Source organism: Calonectris borealis, chromosome 1 (genome assembly GCF_964195595.1).
Source record: "Calonectris borealis chromosome 1, bCalBor7.hap1.2, whole genome shotgun sequence".
Lineage (NCBI taxonomy): Eukaryota > Metazoa > Chordata > Aves > Procellariiformes > Procellariidae > Calonectris > Calonectris borealis.
In genome coordinates, this window is record NC_134312.1 from 28352091 (window position 1) to 28377612 (window position 25522).

At 40.2% G+C, this 25522-nt stretch overlaps 1 protein-coding gene across 1 annotated transcript in view; it reads right to left on the reverse strand.

Moving 5' to 3' along the window:
• The window catches only part of MET (MET proto-oncogene, receptor tyrosine kinase), a 68911-nt gene that overhangs the window by 31471 nt on the left and 11918 nt on the right, over positions 1-25522 (reverse strand). The window contains exons 2-9 of the mRNA XM_075147326.1: positions 21909-22100; positions 10165-10299; positions 8590-8763; positions 5998-6158; positions 4708-4810; positions 4364-4500; positions 1720-1884; positions 735-834 (exon numbers count right to left, since the gene is read on the reverse strand). Of these exons, the coding sequence (XP_075003427.1) occupies positions 735-834; positions 1720-1884; positions 4364-4500; positions 4708-4810; positions 5998-6158; positions 8590-8763; positions 10165-10299; positions 21909-22100 (1167 nt within the window). The remainder of the gene's footprint in view (positions 1-734; positions 835-1719; positions 1885-4363; positions 4501-4707; positions 4811-5997; positions 6159-8589; positions 8764-10164; positions 10300-21908; positions 22101-25522) is intronic.

Genomic DNA, 25522 nt, shown 5'->3' on the forward strand with positions numbered 1-25522 from the left:
TCCAGTACAACTAGCCAATAAATGTCATCTTTGCCTTATAAAAATTAAAGTGGATCACATGGTCATATCCGAACACCTTATTTAGATTTAGACACTGTGTGTTATCAACTCAGGTAACAAAAGAAGGCTCAGATCCCTGACTGACCCTTGGTTCATGCAGAGGTACCCAACTGCAAAAGCCCAAACCTCTCTTAAAACTTAGTTGCTGAACTTTGGTAAGTTAGGAAAGATTTGCCCCAACAGGTAATGTGGCAATCAGAAATTCTTCAAAATAATACTTACTTTTGATTTTACATATTTACTTTTCCTCTTTCTTTGGTGCTTGTTCCATTCTCCTTTTATATCCACAGTCACCATGTTTCCCACCTATCACAGTAGCACTTGAACTTGCCATGTAATCTGACATACCTGTATTGCATTGTTCTGTGTTTTGTCACTGAATTTGCATTGTTAAATTGCAATATAAAAATCTTATTATCAGATACTGTAAAAGCCTTATTTCTTTGGAAGAGGTTCCTTGGAAACTGTTCTACTGTTGTTCTACCCCCAGCTTAATTTCAAATTTGTTCTTGAGTTTTGCCTATGCAGTGGAAACAGTCTGTGCAGAAACCAAAATGTCGGTGGAAGCCCCGAAGTTTCAAGGCAAAAATCAAAGTATTTTGACTGAAAATTCGATGCCATTCACCACATGATGATGACAAGATAACAGATGGTCTTCTCCAAGACTGACTCACCACAGAGAAGTTCATTCCCAGTTTAGGTACAGTAATCACCATCTGAGGAAAGCACACTGAGTTCAAGTTGATTCCCTGAGCTGTGATTGTACTTCCACCACTAGGAAAAATTAAAAAAAAAAAAAAAGAAAAAAAAGAAAAAAAAGAAAAGAAGATGAGTAGGATAATGATACATCTGCTATGATAATCTTAATTACAAATTATATTTTAGAGTAAATGACAACATAAAACCAGAATTAGGGATATATGGGGTGAATGCAAATACATACCTCTCAGCAGTGAGATTATTTTTCTGGGAAACAATTTTACATTTGCTATAACAACTAATCAAATTCAAGAAAAGAAAAATAATTTTTAAAATTGTGGTATGCCAGGTTATAAAACAAATGTGTACATTTTAAAGGAGGGTGTATACTTGTACTTAGCATTTGCTAACTTAACTTACTGCTTTCAGTGGTGCTGAAAGAGGTGCCTTTTTTACTGCTGACATTTTTTTGGCAAAGGCAGATGGCCTGGATTAGAGCTACTGAGAGCATAAATATGTCACTTAAAAACACACATATACTACCATACATATATATTCATAATATTTATGTAGCGCTGGATTTAGACTATTTTAAAATCCATTTGCTCTCCTGAGTACCGCTGACTTGTCACATTAAATGATTTTCCTCACTAATCAGTGTAATGTCCAGACGCAGTATAGCAGACACACTTAGCTGTACAGTAGGTATCTCAGCAGGACATCACAGGTACGCTCAGCAGCAGCTAGAAGTTAAATCACATAAAGAAAAGAGGTGCCCTTCCCCATTCTCCCTCACCTCTGAAAGGAAATGATCTGCCCTTTGCAACTGCACCATAATAGAAGCAATTGGCATGGCAGATAGAGATAAAAATGCAATTTCTTTTGATAGATTGCTTTGCAGCGTAGCCATTCTTCTTTCATTCATTACTTTTCTTATTTCTATAAAAAATTTTTATTCACCTAAGAAAAGATTTGGCCGGATGAATTTTTAAAACAACGGGGTCTTCTCTGTATGTGAAATGACCGCTCGCGTCTCGAATAGCTTCGTCGATTCCCACCCTCACACGGTATTCCTGGGGAATTCGTTGTGCCGGAGTGTAGCACTCCGCAGTGCTCATTGATACGCTGGAAGGACAGAAAAAGGCTTGCTTGTCAGCATTGTAAAACATGCACTCAGTTTAAAACACTGTCCTTTAGTGACCCCCAACCTTGCCTAAGGATCCACTTGTCAAAAAACATCATTGATTCCCTCATGGAATGATTATATTGCAACAAATAAGCATGGTGTGAGGTAGAAACAGCAACACCACTGCTTAGGCTCAAGATTCATCTTAATTTGGTTGACTTGCACCTTGCCTGCTGGAAGGTGTTTCCCCAGTGCTGGTGACAGCCACGTCAGCCCCTGCATTCTGCAAAGGCAGCTTCCAGCCTGGAAAACAACAGCATGCTCCAGGTTTAAGGATAATGACTTGTTCTGCTGTAACCAAGGGATAACATCTTTCTCCTTCCAATCCACAGGATTTACCCTATGTTAAAAACCTCAAGAAAAGGTGCTGGTGGGGAGGGTACCAGCATGTCAGAGATGAGATGTCCCACCCTGGGGGCACCTGCTGACTCCAGGCGCTGCTGATGGGCAGGCAGAGGGCAAGGAGAAGGGAGGAGAAGGTGAAAATTCAGGAAGAGCTGGCTGAATTCAGCACAGCAGCGGAGTCTCTGGGATATTCACCTTTCCCTTGCTTTCTCATGCTTGGCCCTGGAAGTCCTCCCCCACACTGAGCTCAGTGGGTGAGCGGGCAGCAGAGGGGTGAAGGATCCTGAAGCTTGAAGCACATGACGTGTGGCCGCAGGGAGCAGGACACATCAGAGGCAAGGGTAACAACTGATTGGAGAAGCAAATGTAACTCTACCAGCTGGTTTCAGTGATTTGGGCCCAACCACATCCAGGAGCCCTTCAAGTGAGGCCATTCTCAAAGGATGTGAGAGATTGTCCCCAAATTAGATAAAAGAGGCATTTGCTGCCACTTCTGAAGCTTTCCAGAAAGGTGGAGTTCACCATGTGCTGTAGGGGTTAGTGATTTGTTCATATGTATCTGGAAGCTTTTTACCATCTTATAAAGGGAAAAATAAGTCCTTGGTCTAGCTGCCCTCAGAACTGGGGAAAGCTGCCAGTTTAGATAGAGAAATACTTGCTCTGAGAATCTGGCTAAGACCTGTGTAGAAGTCTCCAGACAACTTGGCCAGTGAGAAAGAGGGGTGCTGGGGATGCTTACTGGATAAGCCCCAACTACGGTTCGATACCTAGAGGTCCACCTGACCAAAGCAGATGTCTGCCTCTGAGCTGTCTGTCATCTCACTCCCACAGTAGATGTCTCAAATGGATCAGATGAATCATTCCCAAAAGGTTTATGTATTTGTCCATTAGTTGACCAGCTGAGATGATGACATCAATAAATGCCACCCTAAACTATTAAGTAACCACTAAACAGAAGTGCTGAAGATCTTGGTAGTGATTAAATATCAGACTTGAATACCTAAATCCCTTTCTTGATTTAGTCAGGCTTAGCTGATTTGATCAAGAGCATACAATAAATCATTTAGCAGCAAAGAATAAAATTTAGCTCTCCCGACTTTGAGTCTGATGTCAACTAACAGGCTACTGCTTCCCCACGTCTTCCACAAGTGTGATGTTTCACCACTACAACTTTCCATAATCATTAGGAGAGACTCAAAATTTAGAGGAATTGCTGGACATCCTGTTCCTGGAACACAGTGGGCCAGATTCTGCCCTTGTCTGCAGAGGTGACAATTCTGGAGTCACCCTGCTGTAAACAGGACCAAGCAGGATTTGCACCATGGTAGAATGGCTGCCAAATTCAGAACGCTTGTCTGCCCATAGCAGAGAATCTGTGCTTGGTATTTAACATTTATATTCAGCTGGGATTGAAGGCATTTCCACACAGAGCATGTCAAAGATTTTGACTGAGTGCCTACTGGATCCAGTACAGAGCCACAAGAAATTCTGGCTTAATCCTCAAAACAAGTTTATATACACCAGGAAAAGTCCCAAACTGATGCTGCCTCTGGTTTGGAGGCTGTTCACTGACAGTACCGCAGAAATAGCTGCTCCTCTGCACGTGATACACATTCCCACACTGGTCAGATTTCCACCGAACAAACCAGTAGGAAATGGTAACCTGCACCCACTGGACATCACTGGGAGCTGCTTCATGAACAGCAGCTCTTGCTAATACAAGAGAGAGGGCTGAGTGTGTGGGAGTCAGGGTGACAAAAATGATGGAAAATGGGCAGTTTCTAGTCCATTAGAAGCTGATTTGCTACTTCTCTATGCAACCTTTTAATGAGGTTAATGAAGGCATTACAGAATAAACAAGTCTTCTAGGGAATCGTAGTACCTTCTAAGAACCTTTCAGGCATCCTAAACTCAGGAGGTAATCCAGAACTGAATGCGTATTGCAGTATCAACTCTCCGATATGTAACACAAGGAGGGGAGAGCAATGCACATTTGCGGTTTTTTTTTACTCCAAGACATTTTATTCAAGACATTTCAATATTAAAGGCATCACTTTTTAGCAAGTACATTACCTTTTCAAGGTGCATGGTTTCTCACCAACAAAAATCCTTCTGGATTTTCCGCTGTTTAGGTATTTTCCAGCCACAGTTAGCAATGTTCCTCCAGATTTGGGGCCATAAGTGGGAGAGATACTTGTTATTACAGGATTCTGAGGGGGGGTAAAAGTAAGAACAGTGGATTGTTAAATTATTTTCAAAATGTGAAGAATCTTAAAACATTTATTAGCATTTCCATGAAGTAATAATAAAGCAAACAGGAATATAGAATTACCATACTGGATTGGACTCATGAGGAGTCTCCTTCCAGTTAATATTGAAGCTAATTTTGAGAATAAAGTTTTAATCATAGTGCTTACCACGTACGAAAATGTATTGAATAGTGTTTTGTCATGTCCAACAGAAACACTACTGGATATATTAAAACTTGGATTTTTTGCAGCAGGAACTGTGCATTCCAGCCTTTGGAAAACAAGGAAAAAGATGGGATTACATTTTTTTTCTGGCTTGATTTTTTGTAATAAAATAGAACCACTTCAAACTCATAATAATGGAGGATCCATACTAAACAAATCATCAATCTATGTGCTTCAGGGACATTTCAGAAACAACAGCTGAAAGAACTGTGGTCATCTTATTTAATACTAAATACAAACACTGTGGTGTTTATACTTCGCCAGAGAAAATAATTTTAGTATATCAAATAAATTTCAGAAAAAAAGAAGCATGCTAGAGAAAACAAATACCTCCCATTCGATGGCTGAGTTGGTTTTTGGAATTTTCCTTTGCTGCCGAATTTTGGCAGACAACAGGATTAGAAAAAATGCATCATATACACAAGTTTGTTGTATAAATTTAAGTATTACCAAAAATTAAACTTGAACTTTTGTGGCAGCATGTGTCAATGTATTACCTTACATTTACACAGTCTCATATATGAGCTAGTCTCCTTAAATCATTTTGTTTGCATTAGGACTGTTCAGAATAGCAGTTAGGAGAGTGCTCAATACTTCTTTTTGCTGCTATATGTATGAACAGGGAAGCTGTGCCATGATTTGCACATTGCTTTAGTAGTAGATAGTCATATGCTTGGAACTGAGAGAGGATATTCATTGAACTTCCTATTTCTTCAAGATAACAACCGGAATAACCTCTGTCTTAAACTTAAGCCATTATCCCACTGTGTCAAATACTTATTTCTGAGGAGGAGGAGGAGAGGTGCAGCTGAGGGTCGTAAGCCTCTGGATGACAAAATACCTGCATCTTCTCACATTTCTCTCCAGTAGCTTCACAGATCAGGAAGACGGAGGTGACATAACTGAGCCCAGCAGGATCCCGGCCAAAGGAACCTGCCCCCTTTTCAAACCTTTGAATAGTTTCGTTCTTGCCAGCTCCCACAGATGTTGAACAGCATTTCACAGACAAACCAGAAAAAGCTGCTGCAGGAGCTACTGGCATTAACTAGATTTATTTGATCTCCATTTCAAGCATTTTTTTCTTGAGGAGCTTATGAAACCAAGGGATTGTTTCCTGTTTGAAATTTCAGAATCGGAGATGACACTTGTAGACTGAATGTTTATATTGTAAAAAAATCCATACCGCATAAAGAACATCTGTGTAAAAGGAAATTAATATTTTAGGTTTCTTACTTGTTTTTGTTGCTAGATTTTGCTTCCAGAGCACAAATTTGTCCTCCGATATGGACTACTGTATTTTTTAATTCAAATCTATTATTTTTACTGAATCCAAAGTCCCATCCACACAGTGTCAGTTTTGTCCCGCCTTCTACGGGAGCGCTGCTTGGGAGAATCTGGCAAAAAAATATTGTGTTAGTTACATCAGGTTTTCTTGAACTTCAAATGGAGTTAAAGAATGTGCAAAGGAATAATTTTAGAAAAGCATTTCTTCTGGTAGACTGTGTCCTAGCATTCATCTTAATTGTTCTTCACCTTTCATTTGTCACATTATGAGCTTTCTCTGACAGTAGCAATAAATAACAAAACCTATACTAGAAGGCTTTGAAGGATAGTGTTTAGGGGCACTGAACAAGCTGTGCATTGTAACAGTCTTTTAAATCCTGCCGTTCTTGTCTTTCACATCTTATTTCTGGCATGTTAAACATACAATGTACTTATTTTGTTAGAAGTTGAATGCTGAACACAAAAGAGCCCCAAAATGACCATTTTTTGTCACTTTGATGAAAGTCAGGTTCAGAGTGAAGTAGCTTCAAAGACACCATAATCCAATATCGCATTGGCTGTGATAAAGTTAACGTGACTTCTGCTATTCTTTCCTTAAATCTTTTACATTTGGTCACCTCTAATTCCGAGTTAAAAATAAACTACCCCTCAGAAACACAGAGACAATCTACAAAGGAAATGCTTTTTTTTCTGTATATTGTAAATTGTCCTGTAAAATATAACAATGGTGGGAAAAATGTAGGAGCACTATAGAAGTCTTACAAAACTCAGTAAAAGTACTGGTCAGTACTGCCAGTAAAAAAAAAAATCAAAAAGACATTGGTTCAGGGTTTATGGGGACTTTTAACAATACTGCATAATTTTGCAAACATACCAGTACCACTGGACAAACAACAGAGAATGAAAGACTGAATTTATATTTGTGGTCATAGTGCCTAAATGAATTAGATTTAATGCTTTAGTGATAGTAATTTTGCCCCTAAAATGCAATACAGCTGTGCCTTTCAAAGGACCCGACTTCATTTTCAAGCTGAAAGGAAAGTGTTTGAGAGATACTTGGCTATTATTTCATCTGGAAATCCAGTAAGACAGCACATTTCTTTTCAACTTTCTTGTAGCTATACTTCAAGACTCTCACAAATGAACTATTGTAGATAGAAAGGCAGCTGAAGAATACTTCAAAAGAATTATACCATATATTCTATATGGGGAAATTTACTGCCCCCATTAGAAACCAGACAAAGAGTCTGATCTAAAATGCACTGAAGCCAGTAGGAATCTTTCCTATTTTAATGAGCTTTGAATCAGCTCTCAGTGACCAAAGAAGAGGGAACCTATGCAGGAACAGTACTTTTGCACAAATCCCATAAAAAAAGGAGTGATGCTCGCACAGCCCCCTGACACACAACACTGCAGTTAAGAGTGTGGAGTCGTACTGTACCCTGTGGAGTCTGTGCTATTCCCAAGTTTAACTTTCCCTTATTTCTTTGTTTTTTTTTTTCTTTGAAATCTGGATTGACTTCAGATCCTAGTTTTCCACCCTATTTAATATCTCAGCACACTAACTATTTTTGGAGTAACAAAACCTTACCAGAGACTGAAATTGCTCTGTGGGGGCACAGGATGTCTCGATGTTTAGTACAATAGTGCTTGTCCTTCCCTCAGTTTTCTAGTCCGTTAACTGCCCTATAAACCTCTGCCTTCACAGCTATGTCACACTTCACAGGGGATGATTCGGTTACACGTACAGCCGGCCAGTACGGATCCTGCGTTAACCATAGCTAAATTAAAACAGGAACGCGCCAGTGCGGCTCTCTGCTCGTCCGTGCGGTTTCGTTCTCGCACAGCCTGGATGGGCTTTGGCCGGCTGGCAGCAGCCTCCGGCTGTCCCGTCCCAGGGAGGGGTGCAGCTAGAGGCTCGTCCCCCTCAGTGGCGAGTGGACCCATGGGAACAAGGAGCCAGGGAAAAAACGCCTCCCCCAGGGTGGTGTTTTGGTTGACAGCTCTGTCGCAGAGCTTAGGTAGGGAAGAGAGGGACTTTTCCCCACAGGGAAACACCACCCTTTCCTCCAACGCTGGGGGCAGCATGGGGACAGATGAGGGGTGGGGGCCAGAGACCTCCTGCGTTGGGTCAGGCTGTGGCAGCTGTGGGCGGGAAGTGCCTTCCTCCACCTCCTCCCTTTGAGAGGGGTCTGAAGGGAAGAGTGCTCCTTTTCGTGACTGGCCTTTCCCGTCAGACCCCTGCCAGGCCGGCTCAGACCCATGTCGTTTCCCCACCACGACTGCTTCGCAGGCCGGAGGCTCCCCCATGGCAAGCCGGGCCGATCAGACAGACCTGTCCACTGTCAGCACCGGCGCCCGCAGCGTTCGGGGGGAGTACGTGCATCCAGCCAGAGGCTTTATGGACACTGAGGCCGAGGGGAAGTCGAGGAGAGCAGACACTTCATTTATCATACTTGCATAAAAATAAACAGAAAATGGCCGCGGATCGCAGACCGCGTTCCTCCCTCAGAGATAAGTATGAGAAATCCACCGTTTTACCTCGTACACCCTAGGCAAGCAGCTCTCCCGCGTCCAGGTGCCGCCGGGGCACTCGGGGGACCTGAGGCACTGCTGGCGGCACCAGCCACACTGCATGAAGGGAGGTGCCAGCAGGCACTGGCTGCAGGACCTGAAGTGATGGCAGCCCGGCCCCTGCAGCGGGATCTTCGTTATCTGTCGACGGAGAGACATGATGCACAGGCCCTTTTAATACACACACCAAGCGGCAAGGAGAGTCTCTATTTATGCAATGCGCTGTGCCGCTACTCAGATTTCAGATGTGCAAGCTGCGGTTCGACTTCTCTTTAGCTGAGTAATTATAGGATCTTATAAGTAATTTAATTGACATGATTTTAAATTCGCTTGGGAGAAACCCTAAAGGCATCTTAATGTTATATACAGCTACTACCAGCATCTGGTGTTTACAGCAAGATAACATTTTTTGCTGATGGAAAAAGAAAACAGCAGTGTGCTCTTCCCAATTCTGCACTAGTTCTTGGAAAAAACTGTATCTCAGTATGTCTTAGTTCATACATGGTAAAAATAGGCATGATGGCTATTTCAACTTTGGCGAGGCTGTATTAATATCTGTGACACGCTTACAGCACATGACTGCCCATGTACTTGTTTTTTAACACTTATCATCAAAAACCCCATACTATGCCTAAAATATGAACTAAAATTTGTATTATTTAAAATATCAGGATAGTTATGATAATAGTCACTCTAAATAGATAAGAATTATTTTTAGTCAAAATATGAAAATTAGTATATAATTACATTACTATATAAATACATCATACTTCTTTACACTTCAGTACCTTCCTTAAACTTATTTTGGACAGTTTCTTGAAGATTACTCTTATAAATATCTCATACATTTCTAGTAAATGATTAATAACCATCTTTACTAATGGCTGATGTATTTCTGTAAATTCTTATAGAACTCAAGGGGTCAAATTATTGCTTACGATTATGGTTTAGGATTATCTGTAATATTATCTGCTGATGTTTTAAACCCATTCTACAATGCATATCTACTTATGACAACAGCATATTTATGACAGCTCTTCATCTTTTATTAACCTTTTGTAGACTACATGCTAAAGCAATCTTCAAACCTTACTATGAATACTGACTCCCAATTTTAAACACACCTACATAACTCTTGCACACGCACCCCTCCTTAAAAAGTTATAATGTTATGACACAAACCAACAAAAGCCAGGAAACTATGAGCACCATTCTTTCCTTAAGCCATTGTGTGTTTTTTCTTTGCAAGCACTTGAATTTAGGACAGGGATTCAGCCTTAAAATTTGCATTTCCTGGCTTTTGTTGGTTTATATCACAGCTCTTACATTATTTAAACATTTCTCAATATTAGGCTGTCCGTTTGTTTAGTAGGGAAAAAAAATCTTGGAGGAAACTTGCCGTCCAGTGTTCCCAAGGGAAGGCCAAGGCTGGGAGGATGCAGAGCAAAAACCAGCAGTGTGAATAGTTGCTCTTACTGAAAGTTGCTGCTCTGACGGCAGGTTTATACAGCGCACAGAAGGATTAGATTATGAACCACTCACCTTTTTCCCAGTCACTACCAGGGTATAGCCATCATCTGCTAATGAATTCTCGACAACAACTTGGGGAGAGACGGGGTGGGAGTCTAGCTGAAAGCTGACATGTGGAGCTGTGCGTTCTGAACGGGAAACCACTATCTAAGAAAGAAAGAAATTGGGAAAATCAGCAGGCAGCGTGTGACACAAATGCATGCTGCTCAGCGGTCTCACGTTCCTACCACTTCTCTGCTTGCATTAATTACTTTGCATTACATTGCATAATATTTTGCATAATGTTCCATCATGATCTGATTAAAGCACTATAAAATCTACTTTATTTAACGCAGCAAAATCATGGCTGTTGGAGGATCCTCAAAATACATCGTATTTATTAAAATATGAAGGGGTCATTGCATGTTTTCTATTCCTTTAATTTCAGGTATTTATAAATCAACCATAAAAAATGAAGATGGGCCATTTAGTCAGCCCTGTACATTTGAGAAAGAAGAATTTTACCTGCAGCGTCTTTTTAAAAGAATCTTAAAACTCCAGGCCTTCAAAAGTCAAAGATATTTCCATTTGTTTTCACTTTGGTCCTTCAGTTTGAAAAGTAAATTTTAGCCTGTGTCAACAGTATCTGGTGTGGATGCATGTGGGGCCATTAGAGTGCAAAGCTATAGCAGGCGCAGGTTGCGCTGTGAGCAGCTCTACAGAGCTACAGGTACATGGACCTCGATTCCCAGAGCTGGTGAGGTGGCTACTGCTACAGGCGGGCTCTTTGCAAGACGTGGCTGGGCACCTCGAGATCTGGCTCCTGCTGATTTCTGTGGGAGCCGGGTGTCCAGGACAGAGCACTCTTAAATGACAGGGAGAGCTGGAGGCTTCTCTGGAAGATGTTCCAGAACAGGAGCCTAATTTAGTTGTCCTGAAGCTCCTTTGCAAGACCCCTCTCTCTCTCTCTTGATTTTAGGAGATCTTAGGGAAATTAGTCACACCAGTATGAAATTCCCCCACTAGTCATCTCTCTGCATCTTGAGTTACCTAAATACTTCAGAGAATTTGGGCCTATTCCTGCAAACACACGCTTAACTTTACTACTGTAACTTTGTTGACTTTAATGGGATGAGTCATGGCTGTTAAGCACAGGCATAAAGCATCTGCAGATTGGGGTGGATATTCGATAGCGAGGTTTTATAGGCTTGGGCCTGCAATCCAGAAGGATGTGCACTCAAATGTGATAGCATCAGGCAACAAAGACAGAGGATTGTTTACATGAGGGAAGATCATGTTCATGTTTCAAAAGCTGCATCACGTGTAGTTTACTTAAGGAATTCAGATAATCAACGTTTGCTGAGAAGTTGAGATTCAATGGGGTTCATTATTTAAAAAGATTGAAGCCATTCTGGAAAAAACTTGTATGTCAAATGTTTAATTTTTCACTATAATGAAGCTTTTCTTCTGACTCCGAAGGCAGCATCAGAACAGCTAGGACATTGACTTACACGATTTCACTGGCTTTTCGCACTGCCAAGGTCTTTCAACAAGATGGCTGACTCCAAAACTAGACTTAGAGATGCTGTAATTTCAGCTGATGTTTTGTTGTAATTCAAGACTTAAATAAAATATATGAGCAGTTAATTCATGGCATGAGTACTTCACATCCCAGAGGTATTTACAGTTTGGGGTTACAAGAGGCTTTTTTTTCTTTAAAATGAAACTGGCTTTGTTAAAAACTTTGCTATGGGTTTGTTTCACAGTACAGAAAGTGCAGCTTTTAGAAATCAATAAGGTCTGATCATTTTCGGTGACACAGAAGTATGGTCTCTGACTCAGTGTATTAGGGCATGAGCTCTGTTTTTATATTCAGGACGATGAAAAATAGAATGGACTGCAAAGCTGCATGAAAAAGCTTGATTAATGTTGGCATTATGGGGAGAGGTAGCACCACAGCTGCAAATACCTTTTTAGTTGATCATTAGCCGTGTCTCATCTCGAATACCCACTGCTATAAAATGCTAAGAATTCTTTTCTATCATTAATCCAGGCTTCCTCCTATTGCCAAGCATTCTTTCTGATTGAGCCACAGTGTTAACCCTTTAAACACATCTGCGTTGCAACCTCAGAGCAATATATGAAAATTTGGATCCCATCTCTACAATCTTGGAAAAATTATTCGCTACTTTAAACACTGACCGACCTTTATTTTACTGATGCTGATAGTCAAATCACCTGCTGAAAGCCCAAGCCAATAGACTTTGACCTCTTGACATACAGGGAGCTCAAATTACACTTCCTAACTCATTTGGGACTATGGAATAAAAGTTTGGAGTTTGCTTAGAACTGATCTACCAGCCTACAGTGCTGCCGTAACAGATACTAGATGCAAAAATGCTCTTCTTGGTCTATATAACTGTGCGGTTTTTGCACGCATCAGCCCAGTCCTTGAAATTCTATCTTACCCTTATCCAACATAATCCTGAAGGAAAAGGCAATTTGAAGACAGCTTCTGCAGCAGGAAGAAGAGGCTACTTAGCACTCCACTGTTGTTCTCAGAAACCTCTGATTTTTATTGCTTGGGACTGCGCTAGTATGCATACAGCGTGGCTTTAATCTACTGTGGACACACCACCATACAGGGGCTACTTCTACCATGGAAATGGTTCAGTACTACAGAAGGATTTCTCTTTACAAAGACTATAAAGTGCTGGTTTGGTTTTTGGTTTTTTTTTTTTTTTACATTTTAATAATTCATTTAATAACCAAGCATTTCTCCAGAGCATAAGAGAAATGAAAGTATATCTATGTGCCTGCACTCAAGCAGTTAGGAGAGAGGGAAGGTCTTGCACAGATAAATAATTGACTAGAAGAGAACAAACAGTCGTTAGCAGTAAATGGTCAGTCCTTGCAATAGTGAAAAGTCACCAGAGGTGTTCTGCACGGTGTCTGTGCAGGGATCCATACTGTTCAACATACCCATAAATGAGTTGGAAAAGTGGTTGAGCAGTCCAGTGACAAAGTTTTCTGATGATCTGAAGGTATTCAAGGTGATAAGGATGACGACAGACTATGAAGGATGGCAGAAGGACTTTACAAGACAGCATGTCAAGGCAATAAAATGGCAGGTGAAATACAACAAAGATGATGAATTTAAAGCGGTATATGATAGATAGTTCCATGAAAACATCATCTCACTGCTCAGCAGCAGTCAAAAAACCAAATAAAACCTTAGGAATTATTAGAAAAAGAGAACAAATCAGAAAACATCCTGTTGTTGTACAAATTCATGGCTTGCCCGAGCCTTGAATTATCTGTGCACTTCTGGTTGCCTCATGACAAAAAGAGTATGTTAAAATGGGATAAGGTTCAGAGAAGGGTAACAGAGATGATCAAAAGGCTGTAATGAACAACTGAGTAGGGTAGGTGTGGAAATGCTATGAAAAAGACATACAGAATCATGAGTGGGTAGAGACTGACCATTTAGTCTCTTCTAATAAAAGTACTAAACACCATCAAAAGACAAAAGTGAGAGTCAGGTTCAAAGCAAACAAAAGAGTAAGACTTCCTAGCAATATGTGATGATGTATGGAACTCCTTGCCACATAAAGATGTGAATGCAAGAGGAATACACATTCAAAGGGAAACTCCACATGTACATGGAAAGAGCTAAACCCGATAGCTCAGGAAATCCCCAGAATGGAAAGTAGTTGGAGACTTGAAGCAGAAGGTATTGCGTATGTTGCCTGGGTCCCTAGGCATCCACTTGTCACCACTGCTGGAGACAGAGCACTGAACTAGATGGACCCTTCGCTTAAACCCATGTGGCTCTTCTGATGTTCTTACAAATAACCCTTCTGAGAATCACATTCATTATCAGTAACTACAACCCCAGACATCCTTCTCAAAGCAAACACAATACTTATGTCCCTCTCTTTAAGAGAAAAACAAAAAAGTATGTGGCGTTTCAGCATAGCTCGAAGTGCTTCCATGAAGATAAGAGCCAACAGTTAACTAATTAATGACTATATTAATTAACATATCCTTTATACTGGAAGTCAGTGATCACTTAGGTCCATGAACATTAAAATAATTCATTTAAATATTCTTTCATTGCCATCAGCTAGTATTAATGTTAAATAAGAAGACTTGACTCTAGGTTCGTTTACGCGTAATATGGCAAATTAAGACTGTAATAACTTGAGTTGAAAAACAGCATGCAACAGCTTCTTTTAAAAATAATTCTGATGCTCAGTTCTGCTAGTCAGCAGGATTGAATTACAAATGTTACTGTCTGCATGTTGAAATATCTTCTGCAAAAATGAGAAGCCTTCTAAAAGCAATCCCATCTAAGTATCATATTGTTATTTTTTCCCTAGATGTCTGGCAGGTGTAGGCCATTACCCAGCAGAGATAGGCTCAAAGTTAACTTTATTGTGTAATGCCTCAAATGCCCTGGGATATGCAGTGTAGCCTTGCAAAGGGCACATATGTAGCTCTCTAAATGCTGTATATCATTCTAATCCATGGAGAGTATAATGGATCTCCTCTGAAGGGTGTAAGATTTTCTACTCAAACTGAATATTAAAACATGTGTGCTCTCAAAACAGTTATTTGGCAACAGGTGTTAATTTTAATTTGACTATATGGATTTTGCATTATGCAATATTTGATGTTTTTTCTGGGAGCATCAAGATACATTCTTTACCACCAGAAAGAACTGCTATTAGAAAACTGTTAAAAGTTGAGCTATAGATATGAAAATGTTACTTATCTAGAGTTTGCCACAGTTTTCTGTTGGTTTAAAAATGATAAAGTGGGAAAGATTGCAACTATTCGCATTCCTACAAATGCACGTGTGCATAGTTTGCATTTAGCTTTAAATAGGTCAGACTGTCAGCATGGAAAAACCAGGTGAATTGCTGGACCACAGAGGCAGGACAGCAGCAGGCACTGAGGACAGCCTTTGCAATGACTCCATGGGTATCCCATCATCTTTCCTCCTTCTGGCTCTGGAAGGTTTAAGGTCCGTGGTCATGTATTTCTTGACCTCCTCGCACTTGCTTCCAACATGGCTTGCCACTTGCACTGGTGGGTTTTGTTACGACTATATTTGTCTAGTGGGACAGGAACCAGATCAAAAGATGTTTGATCAATTCGAAGGTGGAAATGGCTTCCAGTATGCTGTGGTATAAACTGGATTTGAATGACCATGCTGAAAGATGTAAAGCTCTGTACTTCCTTGCTCTGCGTCAACTCATTTTGCTGATGCGCACCATGGCTTTGAGCCTCGATTCCTGGAGAGGCGAGGCCTTGCCACTTTGCTGTTTGCAAGAGGAGAGCAATGCTGAAGGCTTGGCTCTCTTCTTGCTGAATTCTGGGACAAATTTTTCCAAGCCTTGACTGCAGTTACAAATAAAAAGCAGATGCGATTATTTTTGTCTATACTAATTTCTGTAGCATGCATTATGTTCCCTGGCATGTAATCTATGAAAGCAGCTATGACACATGCTAATTTCTCTCTTTTCAGGGAAATGAGATGTGTGTGTGTTAAAGTTTGGTGGTGGTGGTAGTGTTTGTTTTTAATCATAAGTGTTCCTGGGAAATGAGTGTGACTACTAAGTGTTCTGTCTACTTGGATGTGAAAGACAACAGGCTTGTGCTCAGCCTGTGAAAATCTCCCAGACCATTGATCTGTGCGAGCCCAGTCCCTATTCCTCATCAGACAGCATCAGGGGCACCAAATGAAACGATAAGGCAGCAGGTTAAGGAAACCCCAAAGGAAGCTCTTCATCATTCAAAACAGAATGAAATTATGGAAGCCATTGTCACAGAGTACTGTAGAGGACAAAACAACAAATAATTTCAAAAAACAATAAGCAAAATTGATGGAAAAGAAGTCCATCAAGGACTATTAAACACCAGATATGGGTGCAATTTCCAGCTCAGGGAATCTCTGGGCCACTGAGTGCCAGAAGCAGGAGGGTACTGGGAGAAGTATCACTGTGTGCTTTTACTTGCCTCATACTCCCCGTTATCCATCTTAGCCCCTGCCAGAGATAGGAGACTGTGCTCCTTGAACCTTTACTCTGACCCCATATATCCTTTCTGAGCTAAAAATATGGTTAAAAATACCAGGATATAATGGGTCTTATTATTATTCTGTACTGTTTCGTGTCTAACAAGTGCAGAGAGGCCCTGAGGAGGGTGGCCTGTTGTGTGATGCGCTCTACTCCGATGAGACCTATCTGTGCCATCATGCTTTGGTTCTCGTGCCCTAAGCCATTTTCAGTCCAGAATCTGTTCAGACATGACAATGCGTGACCATGTTTTACTAATGCTTGGCTTCTCAGCTAGAGCTGGCTCATGTCCAGCTAGATTGCACAGGACTGCAGCCAGCATGTGGCTGACTGCATCTCAGGGTGTATATATACCCATGGGAAGACCCTTTCCTTACCTCCGGGAGCAACAGGACGGACATCCTACTGCCCCGAGAAGATGAGAGGGCGCACGGGGGAGCTCCTCACTCCGCACGCAGCCCAGTGCTGCCCCACTGTGCACTGAGTTTCACTGGTATACTCAGAAGAGTGAGATGGCCCTGCTGCCAAAATTGCATCTAAAGAGAGTGGTTGCCCATAATAGTTGTAAAACGTACAGTGAAAACTTCTCTATCCCTCTCTTCCTCAAGGTCACCAACAAGCAGTGCATTTGCTTGGGCTTTACCTCAGTGAGGCCAACTTCAAAATAGGGACCGCATGCAGTATTCTGCTTCCAAACCTAGTGTTCTGCTAAAAACCAGCCTCTGCATACGTCAAGGGCATCGGTCTCTTGTTCATTGTTAAGGCCAGACCAAATGTGAGCTTTTCAGAATAAATCTTGTAAAACTTTCCCATATCCCACTCTCCCCAGAGCTATCAGAAAGATTTCCCCTTCCTGAAGAACTTTGCTCCTTTCTTCATCACTCAAAAGTCACTCTCTGAAATAATACCAAGCTCCAGGCAAAAAAAAAAAAAAAAAAAAATCACCTTGGAACTGAGCAAAACTAGAAGATATTTTATCTCAATATATCATGGGTTTTTTTTTTTGACAAACTATAATTTCCCAAAATACTGGCTGGTAATGAAAGTGCCATTTCCAGTTGTGAGTCGTATTCTCAGTGTAGCTTCTTTGGCTTGAGCGGAGTAAGGCTGCTTTACACCAGCTGAAAATCTGATTCCCCAGCTACAGCAGTGTGACTGGGTGCTGTTTTCTAATCAAATAACCACTGTGAAATACCTGATTCACTTTGCACCCAACAGCTGTACTTTCAGCCTGTGTTCCCAGTCACACTCTGAAAACAAGCACAATAAGAAAGACCGAAACAGCTGCAAGTTCTCAACAGAAAAAAAAAGAAGGGGGGAAAAAAAGCTTGTTGTCAGGCTCCAGCTTAGGAAGGAAGTAAAACCATTTTTCTTTTCCGTCTCATGCATGTCAGCTGTCTTAGAAAAATTATTACTGCTCTGTTTTGTAACAGAAACTCCACAATATTTGGTAAATGACAAACTCCAATCTATTCATGGCCAAATACAGATTTAACATTTCTGATGCAGCCAAAACATGCTCAGTATGTCAATGGGCTGCAATTACTCTCCAGGAGAGCTTTGGAATTCACCTCCTGGCCCCAATTATCCTCCTTAAAAGAACTCATGAATCTTCTGTATTTGGACCATCCAGATCTATTTGATTTTAGTTTTAGATTTTGGCTGAAAACAATAAACTTTTAGTGAAGGAGGCTGGATTTTCTTTCCAGTGTTAGTGCCTTCCAGAGCTGTTTAAGTGAATAATTCTATTTAATCAAACTAAAAGCACAAGCAGAAAACAACAGGTGACTATTCCTTGGTTGTATAAAACATACCTGCTTTTGCATTCTGAATATCACTGGCTCCTCAGATGACTTTTTTAAAATAAGCAAAATACAGGCTATATTCTGAGTTGGGTCACTAGCACAGTTTTGATGGGTAATGCGATAAGTTTCAGTGGAATCACTTGTAAAGATAGGAACTATTCATCGTGATACATCTCTAAATACATCAAAACTCCAGAATCGGGTAGCCATCATCTACAGAAGGAAAAACTTTGTGCTCAGAAACTACATGTTAAACCTTCTGTTGACTTTTGCAGCAATGCTGTGCTATAGTCGTGTGGTAAAGAGAGAAAAATTGATGGAGATGGAAACAGAGGTGAGGCGTCAGTAGGAAGGCAGAAAGTGATGAGCAGAAGAAAGTGCAAAAGGAGATGAAAGATAGCAAGAAAAAGGAAAGAAAGAAAAGTAGGAGAACCAAGTGGTTGGCTGCTGATCAAGTATAAGCAAGTATAATGGAAGAATACGAGAAACATTTTCAAATAGATTTCTCTCAGGTTGAGTATAGGTAGCTTGCTGCTGCATCTACTGGCTTCCACAGCGCAGGCTTGGAGCTTCAATTCAATTTAGGTGGCATGATCACTATGTTTTAAACATCTTTTTTTTCCCCACAAAATGTTTCATAATAATTAAAGGAAACCTTAAATTAATACACCAAAATGTGAATTAAATGTTCATTACTTTCACCAAGCTGTTTCATATTTGTGCACTTCAGGGTGCAGTTGTCAGAGAGAGAGGTACTGTACTACTATTTCTTTTAATCTCATGGATGACTGCTAGTGCTGAAATTTATGTCACAAACTAAATTGTCTAAATATGGTAAGGTTTGGTATTTCAAAGAGGATACAAGATGAACTGGATTCACTGGAAGGGCTGAGCTGATTTTTTAATTTTAGAAACCTATATATGAATATTTTTTTCTTTTGCTTTTAAATAGTTGGCATGAAAATATGTTCACAAGATATTAATACAATATAACCATGATAGGTAGAATTTTCCAACCCATTTTCTCTGAAAGCATACCTACCTCTGAAGGGATATAGTCAACTCTGAATAGCTACAAGTTACAAGGGGATTGCACAGGAAACTTCAATATTTGCATATACAAAGAGCTAAAAATCTGAGTGCAAATGTGAGGTGCGTAATAAGTAAAAAACTGAGGATTCTTTGCAATACGTTCCAGTAGATTTGTGAATGAAACAAAAAAGAACATCATTACATTTCTTTGCTAAATATGTGGGGAAGTGCTTGGGGATATCTTTTTGATAAATTCAGTCATTGTTAGATTATCCTGATTTTTTTTTAACCCATTTTACTTCAGTAATGGTCGTTTAATAGCTCAATTTTTAATGATCGCCATCTCATTGCAGTTAATAGCTATATTTCCATAGAAACACAGCAAATCTGCTTTAGTTGGGCATTTTCTAATGAGCATGTTTGAAAGCACTTCCTAGATAACTATTAGTGAAAAAAAAAAAAGATTTAATGTAAATGAACACTAAATTCTGCAAAAAGCTGTGTCTTCTGTATCCTACAGATCTAGTGTCCCTTTCAAGATCATTTAAAGGCAAAACAAATACTAACCTTTTTATTTGGAGGTAGCGTCATTAAAAGTAGTCAGTATGCTTATTCTCCTACTGGTTGCACCAAACCCGCAAAGAAAGAGCTCCTATTTATTACAATATGAGCCCAATGCTGACTTCCCCCTATAGCTCAAGCCAATCTAATTCAATGATGAGAATATTTCTGCTAATGGCAATGTGCAGTTTACACAATAGCCTTTCTTTTGATCCATAACTGAAGCTGGAATGGGAAATGTATTCTGGAAATATTTTAATTGTTCCTGGAGTTGGGCAAACCTCTGAATGAAGTGTGTAGTGCAGGACTTGAATGAATAATTTAAAGAATGTTACAAATAAAAATAATGCTGCCTTGCGCTTTCCACCAAAGCTCCCTAAAAGCTTTGTGACAGCCCAGAATAAATGCAGCGAGTAAGACAGTAGTTGTTATTAACTGTATTTTGTAGATAAGGAAATGGCTTCAGAAAGGTTAAACAAATTGCTCATGTTCGCTGAGTGAACATTTAAGAACAGAGCGAGCGTAGGTTGCTCCTGTGCTTAGTGCGTAGCTCTTTGCATTTGCCTTTCCTGCACTGAAGACAAACTGCAGCTTAAAGTTACCAAGATCATCATGGGAAGTTCAGGTAAAACTGGCAAGGTTGTCATTGAACATTTTGTTAGATTCCTATCTTTTAGGGGGAAAGAGAAATATGATTTTCTCCAGTTTTTCATCTGTCCTTTGTGGTAAATCACTTTGACCTCCCTCCCTGTAGGAGCATTATGGATTTTGCATTATGGGGCAGGTTCTGTGTCCAGTCTGTGCAGAAGACAGAAGTGGAGGTATAGGATTCTCTTTGTCCAAAAAGGCTGCCAATAGTGGGTTAACAAATACTGGGGACAATATGTAACCCTACTTACTATATGTGGCAAGGACAGAGAATAAGGAGATGGGAGAGAAGAAAGGGAAGGCTTGTTAGTTCATCTTATCTGATGACTTATACCACACAAAGATTCTTATGAAAAGGTGGAAGTGCCCAAGTGTTTTCTAATGGAAGGTTTTGGGAAATGGGAAAGCTGGAAGGGCACAGCAACTCATGATGGCAAATCTCATCAGGTTTCAGTTAATGATGGTTGGGGGACAACGCTACGGACTGATGACTCTTTGCAGCCTACAGAGCAAGAAGGGCCAAAGACTGCCAATACTTCAGGAAGCCCACTAGAAGACAAATAATACTGGCAGAGTAAAAAGACACAGGTCTTTGAGTGCAAGAGCGTCCAGGCTGAGATGCACATCCAGGCTGGATGCTGTGGCAGCTGGAGAAGCCAAGCTCTCCAAGGTGGTCACTGCAGGATGACAGTGCTTGAAATAAGATGGGTGAATAAAGGAAGCCCTTGGTGCTTTCAAAGTATTTTGTCTTCTGATGTTTGATTTTGACTGCCAATTTTTAAAAGATTGTTGGCCCTATGGGTTGGATTTATTTCGTTAGTCACCTACAAAGAAGTCATGTGGTGTAATCTACCTGTCTAGATTAGTTATATACTCAGTGGAGAGAGACAGACTTCTCAGGAGGGTGACTGACCACTTATTATGGAAAGCCTGCTTTAGGACAGGAAGAATTGCTGTCCAAAAGAACAGAGTGAGAAGAGAATGAGCAAGAGCCCAAAAATCTAAGATGCACTCAGAAAGACTTGAAAGTAGGTGGAGGAGGAGCTAATCTGAATTCTAGAGCTGTGAGTCATAGGCTATGGGTACATTAGCAAGTAATTTGGTGCCAGAGGAGTGCATCAGTATATAGAAACAACTAATGCCAAGGCTCCTGCTTTTACACTGTAAACTGTCTCGGCATTTTACTTTGAACTAGGTTTAATCTGATCCTCTAGACCAAATGACCATATGAAGCATATATCTGAAGCTGTCTGAAGAATCAATCACTGTTTTGGACCTTTCTGCCCCAGCTGGGGTTGGAGCACATTTGATGTGTGTCCAAGACAGAGCTTTCGGTTTAGTTTCCTTTGATAGAAATCTAGTTTGTATGGACCAAAACTGCTCTGTGAACTGAACTTGCTGGACTAAGTGGAGATCATGATGGAATTTGCTCCAAAACCATTGCTCCAAACCACAAAGCCCATGTAAACACTTAAAGTGCTGAATGCTCTATTAGGCACTTTGTTTATATTCCAGAGGCTCTATTTTACTCAGCAATTTCAATTTTCTAATGCCCTGTTAAAGTGGGATAATACTGTTCCTCACTTTTCACCATCCTGCTAAACTCCAGTAGGTTTTTTTATCGTGAAGGTGTCGTAGTAATATTTACCTGCATGAAGCGGCCCTCCGAAGTTCCCAGATTAGCAACGGTAAGGTTCCCTTTGGTGAAGACAGATATCGAAGTTAACAGGACAGTGTTGAACTGGCCCATGAACAAGTCAACCCTCTGCAAAGGAGTCGTAACTTCTAAGCGATATTCATCATCTTGTGCTCTGCAGTATGAAGCATTTCTTGAAAAAGCCTGTTAGAAAATGAAGTACAGATGAGTACTGTCTTTACGAGTAGGAATAGATCTTTGTCAGAGTGAAGTCATTTAGCACAAATGCATTTGACCAAAAGTATTTTAAAATGTTTCAAACTTAATTGCTTCATCAGTTATGATGTTCCATGAGGAAGGCAACGACTTCTTAATGTTATGGGAATGTTTCTTTTAACTTGTTTTTATCCTGTCTGTTGGGAATAAGACATAGGGTCTTTATTTAACCAGATGATCAAGGTATCCTTTCTCTTAGTGACTTCCGTAATGCTGCTTCTCCAAGGGTCTCAGAATTCCTTGACTGCAGAGCCTGCCCAGCAACACACCTGCTTCTAAAACAGCGATTCCTAGAAAACGATTGTTTAAAAATGTTGCAACTTTTTTAACCTTTTTTTGCATTAAAATAACAATTTCCAGTATTCTTCCCTTTCTATTCTCTTTTCAACTCCTTTGTTCAGTGATAAGACAGAAAAGGGGAGAAAAAGATGGAGAAAGAGAAAAGGGAGATAAGCCAGGAAAAACATGTTTCTGATTATATATTTAAATGAAACTATGGGGAAGCCAGCTTTTCATAATGACTTAGGCTATTGTATTGATCATCTATGGCTCATGCACTATTTTGTCCAATCTCTATATGTCTTGAGTGTACTATAATAGTTGCTGCATTTGCAGGATTTTCTCTTTCAGTTTGGGAATAGAGATTACATGTTTTTAATTTTCATTGGAAAAATTCTTGAACAATACACTTTAAGTTATCTCCAGAGAAGAATATAACCTGCTGTCCTGACAATTCAATAGTAATCTATTAACTGATAATTCCATTACTATTGATATTACATCATCTGTTTTGGTGAGATCGTACAGATAATAACCAGGAACCCCCTGAAGGATCTCTAACCAGTTTAAATTTGGCAGTCATCTAGCATGTTCCCACTGTGACATACTTTATGAATAAACATGTAGGGAGATTATAAAGGATCTTATGGTGGTTCCCTCTGTTGAAATCAATAGAGCGCTTCGTTTTTCCTAATTTTGTTATTGATTTGTTGTTGTTACAAATATGTTTTAAAAATTTTTTTAAAAAGCTTGAACTAAACCTTTTAAAGACAGTCAGAGTCTTTCCACTAAATTCAATAGATCTGGATCATACCCTTAAAGAACAAGTAGGACTAAAATTTTATTTTCTTATTTTCTTGATTCAGATGGTTTTCCTTCTACTACCTATAATCAAAGTACTATGAGAAAGCAAGCAATGGACCAAGAATTTCTTGCTGGCTTAACTCCGGTGGATTCTGGAGAAAAAACAAGGCATTGAAAATGCTATTAACAAAATGTTCAACCTAATAGCTCAGTCCTTTGCTGTTGAACTGTAACATTTCTGAACTGTGCACAGCAACAGCACTGGCGGGTGAAGTTTTCTAGGCTCCCTAGGAGTTGCAGTCAGCTGTGGTGCCAGCTTTTCTCCGGGTGCACTGTCAATTTACTGTATCATTTAGGTAAAAACCTGCGTAAGACCAAACAAGAGCAACTGAAATCTCTGTGCGCTGCCTAACAATACCGAAAGAAAGCTTCCAGATTAGATCTGATACAGCAGTGACTTAAGAGTTTGGTTATCCACATGCTAAAGTGTTTGCTGTATTAGTTTTGGTATTAACTGTTAAAGTATGGTGTGTTTTGCTCAGCAGGAACTGAACTAATACTTTGCACTAGGCACACTGAACATTCATTGAATACACTTTAAATATTTTTGACTGATCAACAAGGGACAAATTTAGCTTTTCTTTGCTTTGGCCACCAAACAAGCTAAAAGCTTTATTCTTTTGCACTCATATCCTATCCAGTCTAAAAGTATTTCTGAAACATCTGTGCAAAGATTACTCATACAATGAGTATGAATAGTTCAAGTGCAGAAAGATGTACAGTTTTCATGCTTTTTGAAATAAGGCAGATTTCTGATTTTACCCTCCCCCAACTTGGGATCTCTGCTCTTTGCTGTAACTCCTTCTTTTCCATAAGCAAACGACTTCGGGGAGAGATGTTTCTGTGCTAACCTTAAAAAAGTACTTCCTCCCATGTAGTCATCTTAACACAATTTGAACATCCTGACACGCCTGTTCAAGCTCTTTTTAACAAGTGGCTAGATTTTCCTGCTTGCCCCAACACCTTTCCTAGCTTCCCCGAAGTCAGTTCAGCCACAAAGTCAGCTCAGCCTTCCTCAGAGATGTCGTAATTTTGGGTATCTGCCCAAGAACCTGCAGACTGTTCCACATATGGCGCTCTCAAAACCTGGTGCTTCATGGATTAACCATAATGTAAGGTTAGCTCTTTAAGAAGTAGGAAGGCTTTGATCTTTGAGTAGAAATGCAGAGATTAAAAGGCTACTGAGAAAACTAAAGGAAGATTGATAACACAGAAAACTTCGGCAAAGAAGCTGCTTTAAATTAACTCTTTGAAGCCTGAATCTCTCCCTCCCTCCCTCCCTCCCTCCCTCTCAGTATAAACATAAGTATCCATTTGGCTGTCAATGTGGAAAAATAACTGATGTCAGATGATGCACTCTGGATATTATGCCAAGTTCCAGTGACAAATCACACAACTATTGAAATGGACGATTAGAGAGCGGGTAAGTGCTCGGGTTGGGCTATAGTTCTTCTCCTGTAGGACAAGAGGTGCCAATTGTGCGTGTGATTCATAGCGAGGGCTTTGTGAAGCTGGTGTAGGTGTGCCACGGGAATGCAATGAGGTGTGGGCAAGCCCTGCCTTTCGGCTGTGTCCAGAAGGGTAGGAGATAACCAACGCTATCTTGTTTGTTCATAGGGGAAGTTGTGGTGTTTCAGAATCTACCCTGGATTCGGCCCACAGAAGACAAACGCGCCAAAAAAGTCTCTAGACATCGTTGAGCTGGGCTATCAGGAGCTGTCGCTGTCTGGCAGTTAACTGATGATTTATATATCATATTCAGTGAGCATAAAAATAGTATTTTGGACAGAGTTGCACATTTGAAGCCAAAAGTGCAAAGCGGGGAGGAAATTTTAAAGCCACTAATGAAAATCTTAAAAAAATACTCAGTTAGGTCAGTGTCAGAACCAATCATAAAGTCTAGTCTCTAGTCTGAATAGCTAGACTCAGGGGAAAAAAAAAAATCAAAATTTTAACCAAAGACTTTTTGGGAGCTTTTCTATTATTTGCAGCAACTGCAGTTCGGAGAAACACTCCTCCAGGCTCGTCCTTCTAAAGCCGGCCAAAACCTGTTCTTCTTAGTTAAGTGCAGTGCTCAATTAGAAAGTGGTATTATGTGTAATGTCTTGATATGTTTAATGTCTTGAATAAACTAGAAATTAATGACTTAAGCACTGCAGAACATCTAATACTGTCTTGTAAGCGATTTGGAGGAAATCATTAAAATT